This window comes from Sus scrofa, unplaced genomic scaffold (assembly GCF_000003025.6).
Source record: "Sus scrofa isolate TJ Tabasco breed Duroc unplaced genomic scaffold, Sscrofa11.1 Contig524, whole genome shotgun sequence".
Taxonomy (NCBI): Eukaryota; Metazoa; Chordata; class Mammalia; order Artiodactyla; family Suidae; genus Sus; species Sus scrofa.
The window spans coordinates 398,496-413,187 of record NW_018085235.1 but is presented as its reverse complement, the minus strand read 5'-3'; the positions used below and the strand labels follow the sequence as shown (position 1 = coordinate 413,187).

The window sequence follows — 14,692 nt, the reverse complement described above, 5'->3', positions numbered from 1 at the left end:
TAGAAATTATCGTGTTAAGTGAAGTTAGTCAGACAGTGAGACACAAATAGCATGTGCTATCATTTATATGTGGAATCTAAAAAAAAAGTATACAATGAACTTCTTTGAAGAACAGAAACTGACCCACAGACTTTGACAAACTTGTCATTATCAAAGGAGACAGGTTGGTGGGGGAGGAATGAGCTGGGGTTTGGGATAAAAATGTTGTAACATTGGGATGTGATGATGGTTGCACAACTATAAATATAATAAAATTCATTTAGTGTTTTTTAAAATAAATACTAAGATGATGTTATTATACTTTGGTACTAACAGCAAGAATCTCCAGAGCCTTAAAGATTCCCTGGAGAAAAATTTATTTTTCAAATTCTCTCTGGTACGTTTTTATTAATTTATGAGTTTTCATTTTTATGTACCTTTGTTCACAGAGTTTATCCTACCTCTAAGGCTTTATTCTACTTCCTAATCTGTCTTCAATGACATGCTGAAGATCTAGCCTCTCTTTTAATATTCTTTCTTATAGAGTAGATATCCCCCAACTGATCCAAACCCCAGAGAAACCTTCCCTCCTATTAGAGTAAACTTGAGTCTTATTTACCCTTAAGCTTATGGAACACTATGCATTGCTATTTTCACACATGCATCCTGGCCTCTCAATACATTGGTAAACTGCAATAGTTAGGGACCTTGTCTTAATGACAAAATGCATTCTCCATGGACCTAGACATGGTTTAATAAATGTTTACTCTTAATAATGAAGTCATAAAAGAAGCAGAGCTGATAATGAAGTCATCAAAGAGGAAACATGCCTCAAGGGTTGAAATGTTTATACCCAGGAGTTTTAATGGAATTTAGCTTAATAAAAGCTTATGAAATTCTCAGCCACATAATCAACTTCATTTGAATTGGCTTAGTTTTTTACTTACAATGTTATTTCTGGGAAGACAGTATTACTTGTAAGAGTCCAAACACTTGCCCAGTCACTAATCATTAGAATAAAATTTACTGTATTCTCTCTCAGTAGAGATAAATTACAAATTTGCTGTCTTAAGTCTATACATCAGTTAAGAAGCCAAGAGCTAAATAGAGTTCACTGTCTCATTTGAAGAAAAATCCATCTTAATGGTAGGTTTTTCTCTTTATCATCTTCCCTTACTGTCTTACCTCTCTTCTACTTTTTTTTTGTCTGCCTTCTCTTCTTCTCAATTCCATTTTCCCTCTCTCTGAACACTGTTCACTTATTTTGCATTTCACTTTATTATTCTCTTCCAATTTTCATCAAATCTGTTCAGTTTTGTTCAATCAGGTTGTGCTCAGATAAGTTTAATATTAATCAGAATAGAAGGTGGTAAAAGAGAAGAGTGACAGCAAAAGTGAAGAGATAGAAATAGGGACAAAATGCATGACATTGATTTATATAAATAGATAATCAGAAAGGACTAAGACAAAGAGATTTAGTTGAGTAGATGTGGCAAAAGGCTAAACAACTGAAGAGGTATGGATATAATTATTCTGAATTACTTCCATTATGTATCTTAAGCCTAGAGCTGGATTTCTGTTTTCAACCATCACAAACATTTATATACCATTTGCTTCTCTATTGCCCTTACTGTCAACTCCTTGAGGTAATAATATTTATATAGTCATCAGTCATGAGTGTAAGTAGTATGACATTTCAGCCTTTGCGTATGGAAGAATGAAGAAAGTCATTTTTCATATACATGATCAGCTCTTTGCTTCATTATCATAAATATAACTAAATCAGAATATCAAGGTGGCAGATAAGATATTCTTTTATTTCATCAGACTTGTAGAAAATATTTGCTTTTTCTCAAAAGCAAAGTAACAGCTTTTGCAAAAGTTAATCTTACATTATATATATCCAAAAAATACCCCTCTAGTAATTACTCATATTTTATGTTGCTATCTTCATATTTTACCTGTAATTTTATATTTTTTTCTCACCATTTTTACCAGAGCAAAAGCAGATCAGAAGGCAACAATGGAAAACCATACAGCAGTGACAGTGTTTATCTTAGTAGGATTGACAGAGGACCCAAAATTGAAGATCGTGCTATTTATCTTCCTGCTTCTCACCTACTTGCTAAGCATCACAGGCAACTTGACCATCATTACCCTCACTTTGCTGGATTCTCATCTCAAGACCCCTATGTATTTCTTTCTTCGAAATTTTTCCTTCTTAGAAATTTCTTATACAACAGTCTGTATCCCAAAATTGCTTGTTAGCATGGCAACTGGTGACAGAACCATTTCCTATAACTGTTGTGCAGCTCAGTTATTTTTTGCCTTCCTTCTTGGTGCATCTGAATTTTATCTCCTGGCTGCCATGTCCTATGATCGTTATGTTGCCATCTGTAAGCCCCTGCATTATACTACCATCATGAGCAACAAAATCTGTACCCAGCTAGTCCTTAGCTCTTGGATGGCTGGTTTTCTCATCATTTTTCCAGGGCTCATTTTAGGCTTAGGCCTGGATTTCTGTGACTCCAATATCATTGATCATTTCTACTGTGACACTGCTCCTCTCCTGCAAATCTCTTGCACAGATACACATTTGTTAGAAATGATGAGTTTTGTCTTAGCTTTGGTGACTCTCCTGATCACTTTGGTGTTAGTGATTCTATCATACACATATATTGCCCTGACAATTTTGAAAATTCCTTCTACCAACCAGAGAAAAAAGGCCTTTTCTACTTGTTCTTCCCACATGATTGTCATCTCCCTCTCATATGGCAGCTGCATTTTTATGTACATTAAACCCTCGGTCAAACAGAGGATATCCTTAGTGAAGGGAGTTGCCATTCTCAATACCTCCGTTGCCCCACTTTTGAACCCTTTTATTTATACTCTAAGGAACCGGCAGGTGAAGCAGGCATTTAAGAACTTGCTACAAAGAGTTCTGTCTTTATTCAAGTAAAGTTGTAAGGAAGTATACCAGAAAAATTAGTAACTCAGGGCAATGGCAAAGGAAGTCCCTGGATTGGGTTCCAATTTTCTTATTGCACATCTAATATTTGTCTTTTCACTTCTTGTGAAGTGTCGTGGTACTTATATTAGGTGTTGTTTCACAGTAATGTCTTCCCTTTCAAAATACCAAAACTTTCCTTTTTGGTTCCATTATAAACATTCTCAAATATGACTGCTTTATTTCCCCTTTTTTCATTTAAAAATAGCAAATATTTGAAAGGTTATTTTAATCAACTTTGTGTATCATTTCATGGAAACTGTAAATTATTTCTATATTCATGTAGTTTATTTTGTTCCTAGATTTGATTTTCTATAAAATCCTAATAAGTTCAAAACAGTTATATAATGTGGCTTCTTTGAGATTTTGTTTTTCCCTGGCTTTATATCCTGATACACATTTTCTATTTTTTTAAAGATATTAAAAGTGAGAAGTTGAGATTAAAATATTAATATCATTGAGAATTTTAAAAAACACCCTATGCTAGTGTAATAAAAATCATACAGTATATTATATTGCATTTTGCAGTTGTTCTATATAGGTAAAAAATATTGAATCACATGTGCATACTAAATCTAGGTAACTTTGATTAAGAGTAAAATGCAGCCTAGAGAGATCATATTTGATACTTTACCAGCTCTTCCTTAGTCATATTGGAACTATGTTTCTTAGATTCTACATGATAACACAAATTATATAACTAATAATATGATAATACGCAGTTAATCTATTTTGGGATAAAAGTATAAAATACTGGATGAAACATGTAACATTTCTTATTAATTGATTTATATTATCATGTATATTTAATTTATACTCTTAGGAAAACAGCAAAATAGACCTCATGAATCCTTTTCTTTAGAAGCATGTAATTTAGTTATAAATAAAAAAATAGTTAAAACAGAAATAAGAAAATCACATCACTTTATTTAATTGTACCAGGTAGTTAAAGTGAGATCATAAGCATGTAAAGTTTAATTTAAAAAGGCTTTTGATAAAATTAAAATTGTATATTTTAAAATACTTAAAAAGCAGGTGTCTATAGGTAATTACCATTTTAAAGGAAATATAGGGAAATATAGGGCATGATGATCATGTTAAATAACATCATAATAATCCACACTATTCAGTTTAGAAAGTGGCATATTCTAAAAAGTTCCCTGGTAACCTAGTGGGTTAAGGATCTAATGTCACTGCATGTGGCTCAGATCACTGCTGTGGCACAGGTTAAATCCCTGGTCTGAGAACTTCTGCACGCTGTGGGCATGGGCAAAAAAAGAAAGTAGGTGTTTTTCTTTTTTTTTGTTTTTTTTTTTTAGGGCCATACCCGCGGCATAAGGAAGTTCCCAGGCTAGGGGTTGAATCAGAGCTGTAGCTGCCAGCCTACACCACAACCACAGCCACGGCAATGTGGGATCCAAACCGTGTCTGTGACTTAATCACAGCTTATGGCCAGATCCTCCACCCACTGAACGAGGCCTGGAATCTAACTCGCATTCTTATGGATACTAGTCAGGTTTCTTAGCGCTTAGCCACAATGGGAACTCCAAAGTGGTGTATTCTATATTAAAATAACACAATTATGTCAACAAACCAAAAAACATAAAAATGATGCTAGGAGATATTATTCTAGATTTTTTTTAAATTAAGAAATCCATTAAATGAAACATAAGGACTTCAGATTGATACTAACAATCAAATAAACTACAAAGTGGCATTTTTAAGGGATTGGGTGATTTTAAAATATATAGAGTATGATAATGTCATGTTTTAAAATTTCTTGTCTGTTAAATAATGAGGTATGTAGGGATGAGATGATACGGTATCTGTTGTTTGTTTTAAAATTGTGCTCTAAAAATATTCGAGAGATATAAACTAAAAAAATCATAATGTTTGTAATAGTTGAAGCTGGATAATGGGTTCATGGGTGCTCATTATACTGTTATCCCTACTGTGCATATTAATAAATTTACATAACAAATATTTTATAATACAAATTAGCTGAGGAAAAGTTAGGTATATGACGTAGTTAAAGGTTCCAATTTATGTAATTTTTTCAACTATCTCCCAATCTATTTCACACATTTGATTAACTTATCCATGTGCTTTTCTTAATTTTCAAATATTATAGCAATAAAGAAGACTCTTGGGGTTAGTAAATGTAAACTATTACATTTAGAATGGATAAACAATTAGGTCCTACTGTACAGCACAGGTACCTGTATCCAGTCTCCTGATGGAAAAGAATATAAAAAATAATGTGTTTGTATATATACATATATACATATATATATATATGTATATATACACACACATACACATGTGTGTGTGTGTAACTGAGTCACTTTGCTGTATAGCAGAAATTGGCACACATTGTAAATTAACTATACTTTAATAAAAATTTTTTTAAAAGAAGACTCAGTATATAAGTGAAAAAGGGAGAACTAATGTATTAATTCAATGAAAAGTCTTATTCCTTTATGTATTGTTTACTGGAAATATTCCATACAATTCTAAACTCCGATCACCCCAATTTCTGCAACTATTGAACATGATACTAAAGATAGTTACACAGCAATAGTGGTGACAGACACTTTTTACTTATGAATAAGACTTCCCTTCCAAATCCCTAATAGTGGTCTGCTATATAGTAAGGTAGGCTAAAAATATTATTTAATATTATTTGGGTCATTAATAAGAACTAAGACTTTTATGCAGACATCATTTTCTGAATTTTCAAAATCAAAACAAACAAAACCTATAACATAAATTATCCTTATTTTATCTTGTAAAAAAATGAACTTCAAAGAGTTACAGTGTATCACCCCATTTTACATTGCTACTTAATAAGAGAAACAGTATTCAAATTCATTTCTCTTTGATTCCAAAGCCAATGTTCTATTCAGTACTAGCACTCCCTGATCAGTTTGCAGCAAAGAGTGGTTTTTAGAAATGCAATGATAGCAATGACTTCGGTGTAGGGATTGTGTTTTGAGGTGCAAAAGGATACTTTCAGGCTCTTAGACACTCAGGTGCAAAAAGAGACTCTTAGTAACCTGATGTAGTACCAGATACATCCAGTGGTATTGCAGTTTACTGTAGTGTCTTGTCATTTAATGCATGTGTCATGACATTTAAAAAGCTGGAAAGTATAATAGGCTTATACTTGAAGGATGCTTCTTCATGTTTACCATATGGCCTGGTATAGAGTTACATTGTTAAAGTTCATAGATACTTATTTCTGTATTCCCAGGATAATTTTATGGGAGAATCTCTCTCTCTTTCTCTCCGCCTCCCCCTCTCCCTCTCTTTCTCCCTCTTTCTCTCTCACACACACAGACACATATACATTTATCTTTAGCTCTATCTCAATCATTTTTTAAATTTATTTATATTGATGGAATGACTTCCATAAAGTATACAAGGATCCATAAACCACAGTTAGCCAATTAGGTCATTGGCCTCCCTGATTACTTCAAGTTTGCGCTTTAAACCTAGGCTTCAAAAATGATCATTTTCTTTCCATAAACAAGGTATCAATTAGTTGGGCATGAGGCCAAAGTCAGTTCAGTAAAACTCAATTCAATAAATGTATGTAAATATGAATGAGATTATGCTTTTGCTATAATTAGAGCTATAAAATATTAACCTGGATCATTGGGAGTCACTAAAGACAGCACATTTACATGACTATGAAGTCAGTAGAAAGGAAATCAGGGCCAAAAAAGAACTGGGAAAGTATAAATACCAATGACTTAATTTGATTTCCTGTAACCAACCTTAGTCAAAGCTAGCATCCCTTGGAATTTCAGGATGGATTTTTTTACACTCATAATGAAAGTGAGTCTATCCAATTGTCCTAATATATGTTAATCTCTGTACCACTGTGTACCTCTTAGTTCTTGTCAGCTTTCCAGAATTTTCTTGTCCTGATGAAACTAGAAATACAAATATATTCAGGATGTTAGTTAATAGCTTTTATCAATGCTTGGTAGGCTATGATATGTGTTTTTATTTTCATGGTGATATGATTATACTATTACTAGGGTCTGCTCACCCACACTCAGTAAAGCCAATCTGCTGACATTAGGCTGTGGTAAAGGAAAGTGCAGGCACTGAACAAGGAGTAGGGAATGGCTAGTGCTTAAAAAACTTACTCTTCCTATTGAGTTTAGGGAAGCAATTTTAAAGGCAAAGTGAGGGAGGGGAGTCCAGTCACAGGATGCATGATCAACTTGAGCATAATTCTCTGATTGGTCGATGAGGAGGTAACAGAACTGTGTCACATGGGTTAATATTATCAGTCCTCAGGCTCTAGCGGGTCTATGAGCTGTGTGCTCATGGTCATCATGCCACTGACTTTGTGCATATGTTAGAGGTTTTAGTATCTGTGAAATAACTGAGGAATGAACATCAGACACTCTTACCTAGGTCCTTCAGGGAGGAGCTAAAAGATTCTATGACTGCTATATGGTTATTCTGTTGTTAAATTTTTACCAGTTCTCCTGATCCAGCTATTTCTGTCACTGCATGTTCACAGTTCTTTGAATCATTAATTCATGAACCAAACTTTTTGACTCAGGAGAGGCCTGGGAGACTTCAGCTTTTCTACAAATAAGAGGCAGGCGCATGACACTGTGGGGGCTTGTCTGTCCTGGGAAGGCCACATAGGATCATAATCGGTTATAAAACAAGATATTTACATTAGCTTGGTAAAAGTTTTCCTAAATAAAAAAGTTTATTGTATAACAATCTGTCCTGAAAAATATCAACAAAACACTTGATGTCATTAGAGAGCAAAAACAGCACCTAGGATGTGAGAAGCCTGGCTCTTAGGGAGAAGGATACTTACTTAAGGATCCCATATACTCTAACAACTTTCTATTGGAATCTCTTGCTCTTTTGTATGTAGTTCATGGTAAATATACCAAATGATGGTGGGTGAAAGCTTTCTTCTCTCACATGAGGCTGGAGGGAAACAAATTGGAATCTTTACCTATCAATGTAACCAGAATTTTCTTGGAGAGAAAAGAACCTATATAAAAAGCAACTGAAAACTAATGATCCTGACATTTTGCAGTGTTTTTTTTTTTTTTTTTCTTTTTCCTGAACACATTTAGTCAGTCTTAATCCTCAAGCAACAGAAGCCTCAGACCACAAGAATAAAGCAGTAGCTAATGCATTAGGAATCTCAGAAGGGAGTTCCTTGATGTCTCAATGGGTTAGGGATCCAGCATTGTCACTGCTATGGCCCCAGAATTTCCACATGCCACGAGTGTGGCCAAAGGGGTTGGGGGGGAGAAGAAGAATATCAAGGCTTATCATAAAAGGCCACATTTTATCTTCAGATACTAGGAGACAGCAAGAATTTCTTCTAAGCCTTGATAAATACATAGGTTTTTATTTCAGAGGACTTAAATCTTATATGCTAAGAATAAACACAATGAATTCATCATTTCTCAAAAAAGCATGAAAAACAGATTGAATACTCTCATTCCTTGATTGAACAGGGTTGTCTGCCTTTACTTGTGTGCATAAACAAAATCAAGGGTATAGGAATATATCATCATCCAGAAGCGTTACCATTTGAATACAGTTTTTTTTTTTTCTTTTTCTGTCTTTTTAGGGCTGCACCTGCAGCATATGGAAGTTCCCAGGCTAGGGGTCAAATCGGAGCTGTGGCTGCCGACCTATGCCACAGCCACAGCAACACAGGAATCTGAGCCATGTCTGTGACCTACACCATAGTTTGTGGTAACCCCATATCCGTAACCCACTGAGCGAGGCCACGGATTGAATCCACATTCTCATGGTTACTATTCAGGTTTGTTACTGCTGAGCCACAACAGGAACTCCTGCATACAGTTTTGAGTATTGCATAAAAAGTTACACTCATACCAGAATGAGATTCAAATGACCAAAAGTAATGTAAATAATAGAAGTAGAAGGAAACCCAAGAAGATCTACACATATTTAGTATACCATCTGTAAATAGCTAATATTTTCATTAAGGAGCTAAGAAATAATCATCTTAAATATTTGGTATATGGACAATAATTGATAAATATCAGAGCTGTTGAACGGAAAATAATTTATTTTAACCTATTAACTCTTTGGGATCATATATCAAACCTCTTCCATAAGATTCACTGTCTGACCTACAGTGGGGTCAGGATCCTGGAAGTGTTCTATCTTGATGATTCACTATTCCTCGTGTAATTTCTCATGGCTCCAAAGGACTTGCCATCACATCTGCATTTAAACCCTGAGAGGGGGTAATGAAGAAGAGGAGGAATATCCACTTTTATCTGAAAAGAATCCATGGAAGTTGAACAAGGTGTCTTCATTTACATCTTTTGGACAAAATTTAGTTACGTGGCCACAACAAGTTGCAAGGAAGCCGGTATATATATATTCTTTCACTATAGAAAAAGTAGAGGATGCTTAGTTATAAATATCAGTTTAAGATCCAGTAGAAAGTATCATAAAGACCATTTAGAGAAAATACAGCTTTCAGAAAAGAAACAGGTCGTATAGGACACGAAGTGACAGATGTGTCTGGAGAATTAACAATGGTGCATTTAGCCCAAAGCACACCTTTTTCCTGTGACTAAGTCCTCCATCTTACATAGTCACTTTTTATTACCAATTAAAATAAATATTTCTGTTCTGTTTCCAAAGCCCTATCAATATATTTGAGATTTCAAAACTTTAGTGTTTGGGAGGGCAAATATATACTAGGAGAATCAACACTGAATTCTCTGGACACATAGCTAAAGCAATTTTTTAAGATGTATATTCTGTTGTTAAAAATATGTAGTGCCTGAAGAGTACATTTGTATATAAATTTTGGATTCCTTTAGAATGGTTTCCTTGAATCTCATATCCCCCTGCGATTTCTTCATAATCTTTAGATGTTTTCCATCAGGATGCAGAAAACATAAATACTCCATAGGATCGAGTATTGAGTAATTTTATATGGCATTGTGTGTAATACTTAGAAATGTATTTTTTATCTATCTATCTATCTATCTATCTATCTAATCAATCATCTATCTATCTACAGCAGCACCTGAGGCATATGAAAATTCCCTGGCTAGGGGTTGAATAAGAGCTGCAGCTGAGTCCTCTGCCACAGCCACAGCAACACTGGATTTGGACCACATCTGCAACATATGCACCATTGTGAATTCACCAGAGAAACATCAGGTCCTTAACCCACTGAGCCACAGTGAGAATTCAGAGAAATTTATTTTAGATATAAATAAGTTGTAATGGGGACATTAAATACACCAGTCAAAAAAATCTTTAAAATCCTCAGATTACAAAGCAATTACATTTTACATTTTAAAGTTGCCATAAATAGATGAGAAAAAATAAGATAGAGAGGAATGGACTATCACTGCGCTGTGTTCAGTATGATAATGAAACACTTAAATATTGTAGCAGAGATGATTTTGTTAGAGTTCATCCCCGTGTATATCTTAAAAAAGATGTTGGAGATTTTAATCATTTTTTGCAGACTTCCTTAGGGCTCAAAATGAAGAAAAGATTGGTATGTCTAAAGTTTATAGACATTTCCTGTAGATATATTTTGACCCACTTCTGTTCTATTTTTACCATTAAGCACCTTTTTTTTTCTAACCTTTTGATTTAGGAAAAATGGTGACAGAGGGCATATGGAATACAGTGATAATTTAGTATTGAAAAACTGTTCTTTTAAAATTTATCTGATGTTCACAATATCCAATTAGCTAAACATCACTACATTCATGGGACTGATTTCTAATGGTTTCATAATGTCAATTTCAAAATATTTTTACAGTGTGTCTTGGGATTTTTTGGTGTGTGATTGTTAAATCTAGACAAAGTTAATTTGACATGGTAAAATTATGACTGGGTATATGCATTTATGCTATTACTGTCATTGAACTATTTGTGTAAATGAAAAAAATTATAGTAGATTGCTTAATAATTATATGGATGTATAAGGAATGTCTAGGAATAATAAAAGCCACTTCTTGTTGCATTTGTCTACATTATAAACATTATTTTGACAGCAAATATCAATCTTTTGTCTTAGAATTCTCATGTAAACTTCTGTAAAAATTACTAGAAACAACTTTTATTTGTCTTTTCATGCATATATATATATATATGTTTTTTTCAATAATGATTGATATTCTCAGTACAGGAAAACACTGTCTTCTGCCTTTTATAAAACCTTAATGTTGTGTGTGTTTGATTATGAAGATACCCAGGAAGAAAACTTAATCTTGATTCCCAATTTTTGGGCTATACAAATCTGAACACCTGGACCATCTCACATAATATATATTAAGTGTTGCTAATAGTTATATATAGTTAATATTTCATTAGTTACCTTCAAGTATCCTTGTGATAGGGAAATGCGAGCCTTCTGATATTTTGTCAACAATTCTGAGATTCATATGTTTTTGAAATTTACCGAATTCTCTGTCCTCATCTTTTGGTCCACACCAATCTCAAATTATTCATCTTGAGACTCTGTGACAGAGAGTAAAACATTAAGTGAAAATGATTAGAAGCAGTTGGAGAGAAATTTTATTGCTCCAGATTTTCTCTTTACAATATTTTTGCCAATTTTTACTTACTAAATTACATATTTTAACTTACTCATTTACCTATTTTAACTCAAAAACTACTTATTTACATATTTTCAATTTTCTTTTAACTGTTCCCTCAAACTCACTCTTCTCTCTAAAAATTCTTCTTACCACTCTAGGTTTCCATAAATCTTTGTCCTTTTCTTTCTCTTCTCTACCTCTTAAGCCTCCTACAACTTCCTGAGTACTTATTTATATATTTATATCTGCTCCAGTATCCTGTATTCTCATTTTCACTTGTTTTTAACTGGTCTACTTTCAGAATCACAACATGCAGAGGAAAACTCCAATTTCTTGTTACACAGACTGAAATTCCCAGACTATTTTTGCTGATATTGTTTTTGGGTACATAATGGGGAGTTTGAGGGTGGTAAAGAGATCGAGTGAAAGGGAATACTCTTAAGGACAACAAATAATCATGTTTCCTATGTCTTATATTCACTTATCTGAAATTGGATCTTATTAGTCATCAAAGTGAATGACACAAGAAATAAGCATTTGAGTTTGATTGAGTAAAACGGTATATCAGTGATGGCTAGGACTCTGTATGTATGTGTATGTGTGCATGTGCAAGTGTGTGTGTGCATGCATGCATGTGTGTGTGTGATAAATGCAAAACCTGGGCTGAAATACTTAAAATGACAGATATCATTTTGTTTTTATTAAGCAAATCTCTTGTTTTCCTCTTTAGTTCTTCTTTTGTGTTAATTTAATTTTATTGGAGTATAGTTGACTTACAATGTTGATTTGTTTCAGGTATAGAGCAAAGTGATCAGTTATACGTATAAATATATCCATTCTTTTTTGCCATATAGGTTTTACAAATAATTCAGTTGATTTTCCTGTGCTATACAGTAAGTTCTTGTTAATTATCTATGTTATATAGTAGTGTGAATATATTATTTTCACCCTCCCAATTCCTCCCCCTCCCCCCAGTAGTTCCACCTGTGGTAACCATGAGCTTAATTTTGAAATCTGTGAGTTTATTTCTGTTTTATAAATAAGTCTTTTTCTATCTTTTAAAAATTAGATTCCACATATAAGTGATATCATATATTTGTCTTTCTCTGACTTCGCTCAGTTTGGTAATCTCTAGGTCCATCCATGTTGCTGCACATGGATTATTTCATTCTTTTTTACAGCTGAGTACCACATCTTCTTTATCCATTTCTCTGTCAATGGATATTTTAGTTGCTTCCATGTCTTGGCTACTGTAAATAGTGCTGCAATGAACCTTGGGTGCATGTATATTTTCAATTATGGTTCTCTCTGGATATATGCCCAGGAATGGGATTGCTAGATAATATGGTTGTTCTATATTTAGTTTTTTAAGCAACCTCCATCTTATCTTCCATGGTGGTTGTAACAATTTACATTCCCACCGGCGATTAAGGGGGGTTCTCTTTTCTCCACACCCTCTCCAGAATTTATTGTTTGTAGACCTTTTAGTGATAGTCATTCTGACTGGTGTGAGGTGATACATTATTGTAATTTTTACTTGCATCTCTCTAGTAATTAGTGATGTTGAACATCTTGTCATGTACTTTTTGGCCATCTGTCAATTAGATCTTCTTATTTTTTGATTTTTTTTATATTGAGCCATAAGAGTTTTTAAATATATTTTGGAGATTAAGCCCTTGTTGGTCACTTACTTTGCCAAGATTTTCCCCCATGTATACATTTATACCTAAGTTTTTCAAACTTCCTCTTTGTTTATGAATTCTAGTTAGTGAGGAATATAAAATGTTTTTCATTTAAATTATATTTAATGTAGCATGCAGTGCAATATATATACCCTACTATTATTAAAAGAACAGATGAGAATTCAAAGAATAATGAGATTTTATGAACAATTTTATGCCAACAAATAGGTAATTTACATTAGATGGATAAAATCCTTATAAGACAAACTTCCAAGGCACCTAAGAAGAAATATATAAGTTTAATACCCTATATCTATTAAAGTGATTTCAAGACCAGAGGAAGACATCAGCAGACTTGAAATACAGACCAGCATTTCTGGTGAACACAGATACAAAATACTCAAAATATGTATTATATTATTTTTAAATGTATAAATAGAATTACACTCTGTGACCAGGCAAGATTTATTCCAGGTTTGTAAACCTGGTTTATCATTTGCAAATCAATTTATGTGATCTATGAAATCACTAATTTAAAAATAAAATCATTTGAGCATAAAAATAGATGAAGTATTTGAAAAATTCCAGTGTCCCTTTGTGATTAAAATTCTCAATAAACTAAGAATAGAGAAGAGCTTTTAAAAATTTTTAAAGAATATCTATAAAAAACCTACACCTTACGTAATATTTAATGTTAGCATTCTCCCCATACCAGAGGCATGATCCATGAAAAAACTCTTGAATAATCTAATTTTCATTAAAATGCCAAATGCTTATGAGGATGAGGAGCAGCAAGAACTCTCATTTATTGCTGGTTGAAATGCAAAATGGTACAGCCTCTCTGAAAGACAATCTGTCCACTCCTGCAAAACTAATCATATGTTTACTGTAATTTCTAGTAATCGTGCACCTTGATATTTATCCAAAGAAGCTGAAACTATGTCCACACTAAAACATGCATCCTGATGTTTTTAGCAGCTTTATACATAATTATAGAAAGTTGGAAGCAAATCAGAAAATCAGATACTCTCCAGTAGGTGAATAGATAAATAAGCTGTTGTACATCCAGACAGTGGAAAATTATTCCAGACTGAAAATAAGTGAGCTTTCAGTCTTGAAAATATATGGAGAGACTTTAAATGTGTATCACCAGGAAAGAAGCCAATAGGAAGAGGCTATATATTGAATGATTCCAACTATACGACATTGTGGAAGAGGTAAAAATATTGAGACAGTAAAAATATCAATGTTGTCAGGGGTTGTTAAAGGGAATGGGAATGAATGTGAGAAGAACAGTGTATTTTGGAGGCATTGAAAATACCCAAATATTGTGTTAAATGATGGATACTTGCCATTATGTATTTGTCAAAACCCAACAATAATACTCAATGCTACTTAATGTATAATAGCAAGAGTAA

General features: G+C 33.4%; 1 protein-coding gene across 1 annotated transcript; it reads left to right on the top strand.

Moving 5' to 3' along the window:
• Positions 1-1,645: 1,645 nt before the first annotated feature.
• Positions 1,646-2,938, top strand: LOC100623744 (olfactory receptor 6C74-like). Its single transcript, XM_003360575.2, has one exon. It carries the CDS (start codon positions 2,003-2,005, stop codon positions 2,936-2,938), a length of 936 nt encoding a protein of 311 aa, XP_003360623.1. The 5' UTR covers positions 1,646-2,002.
• The last annotated feature ends 11,754 nt before the right edge of the window (positions 2,939-14,692 follow it).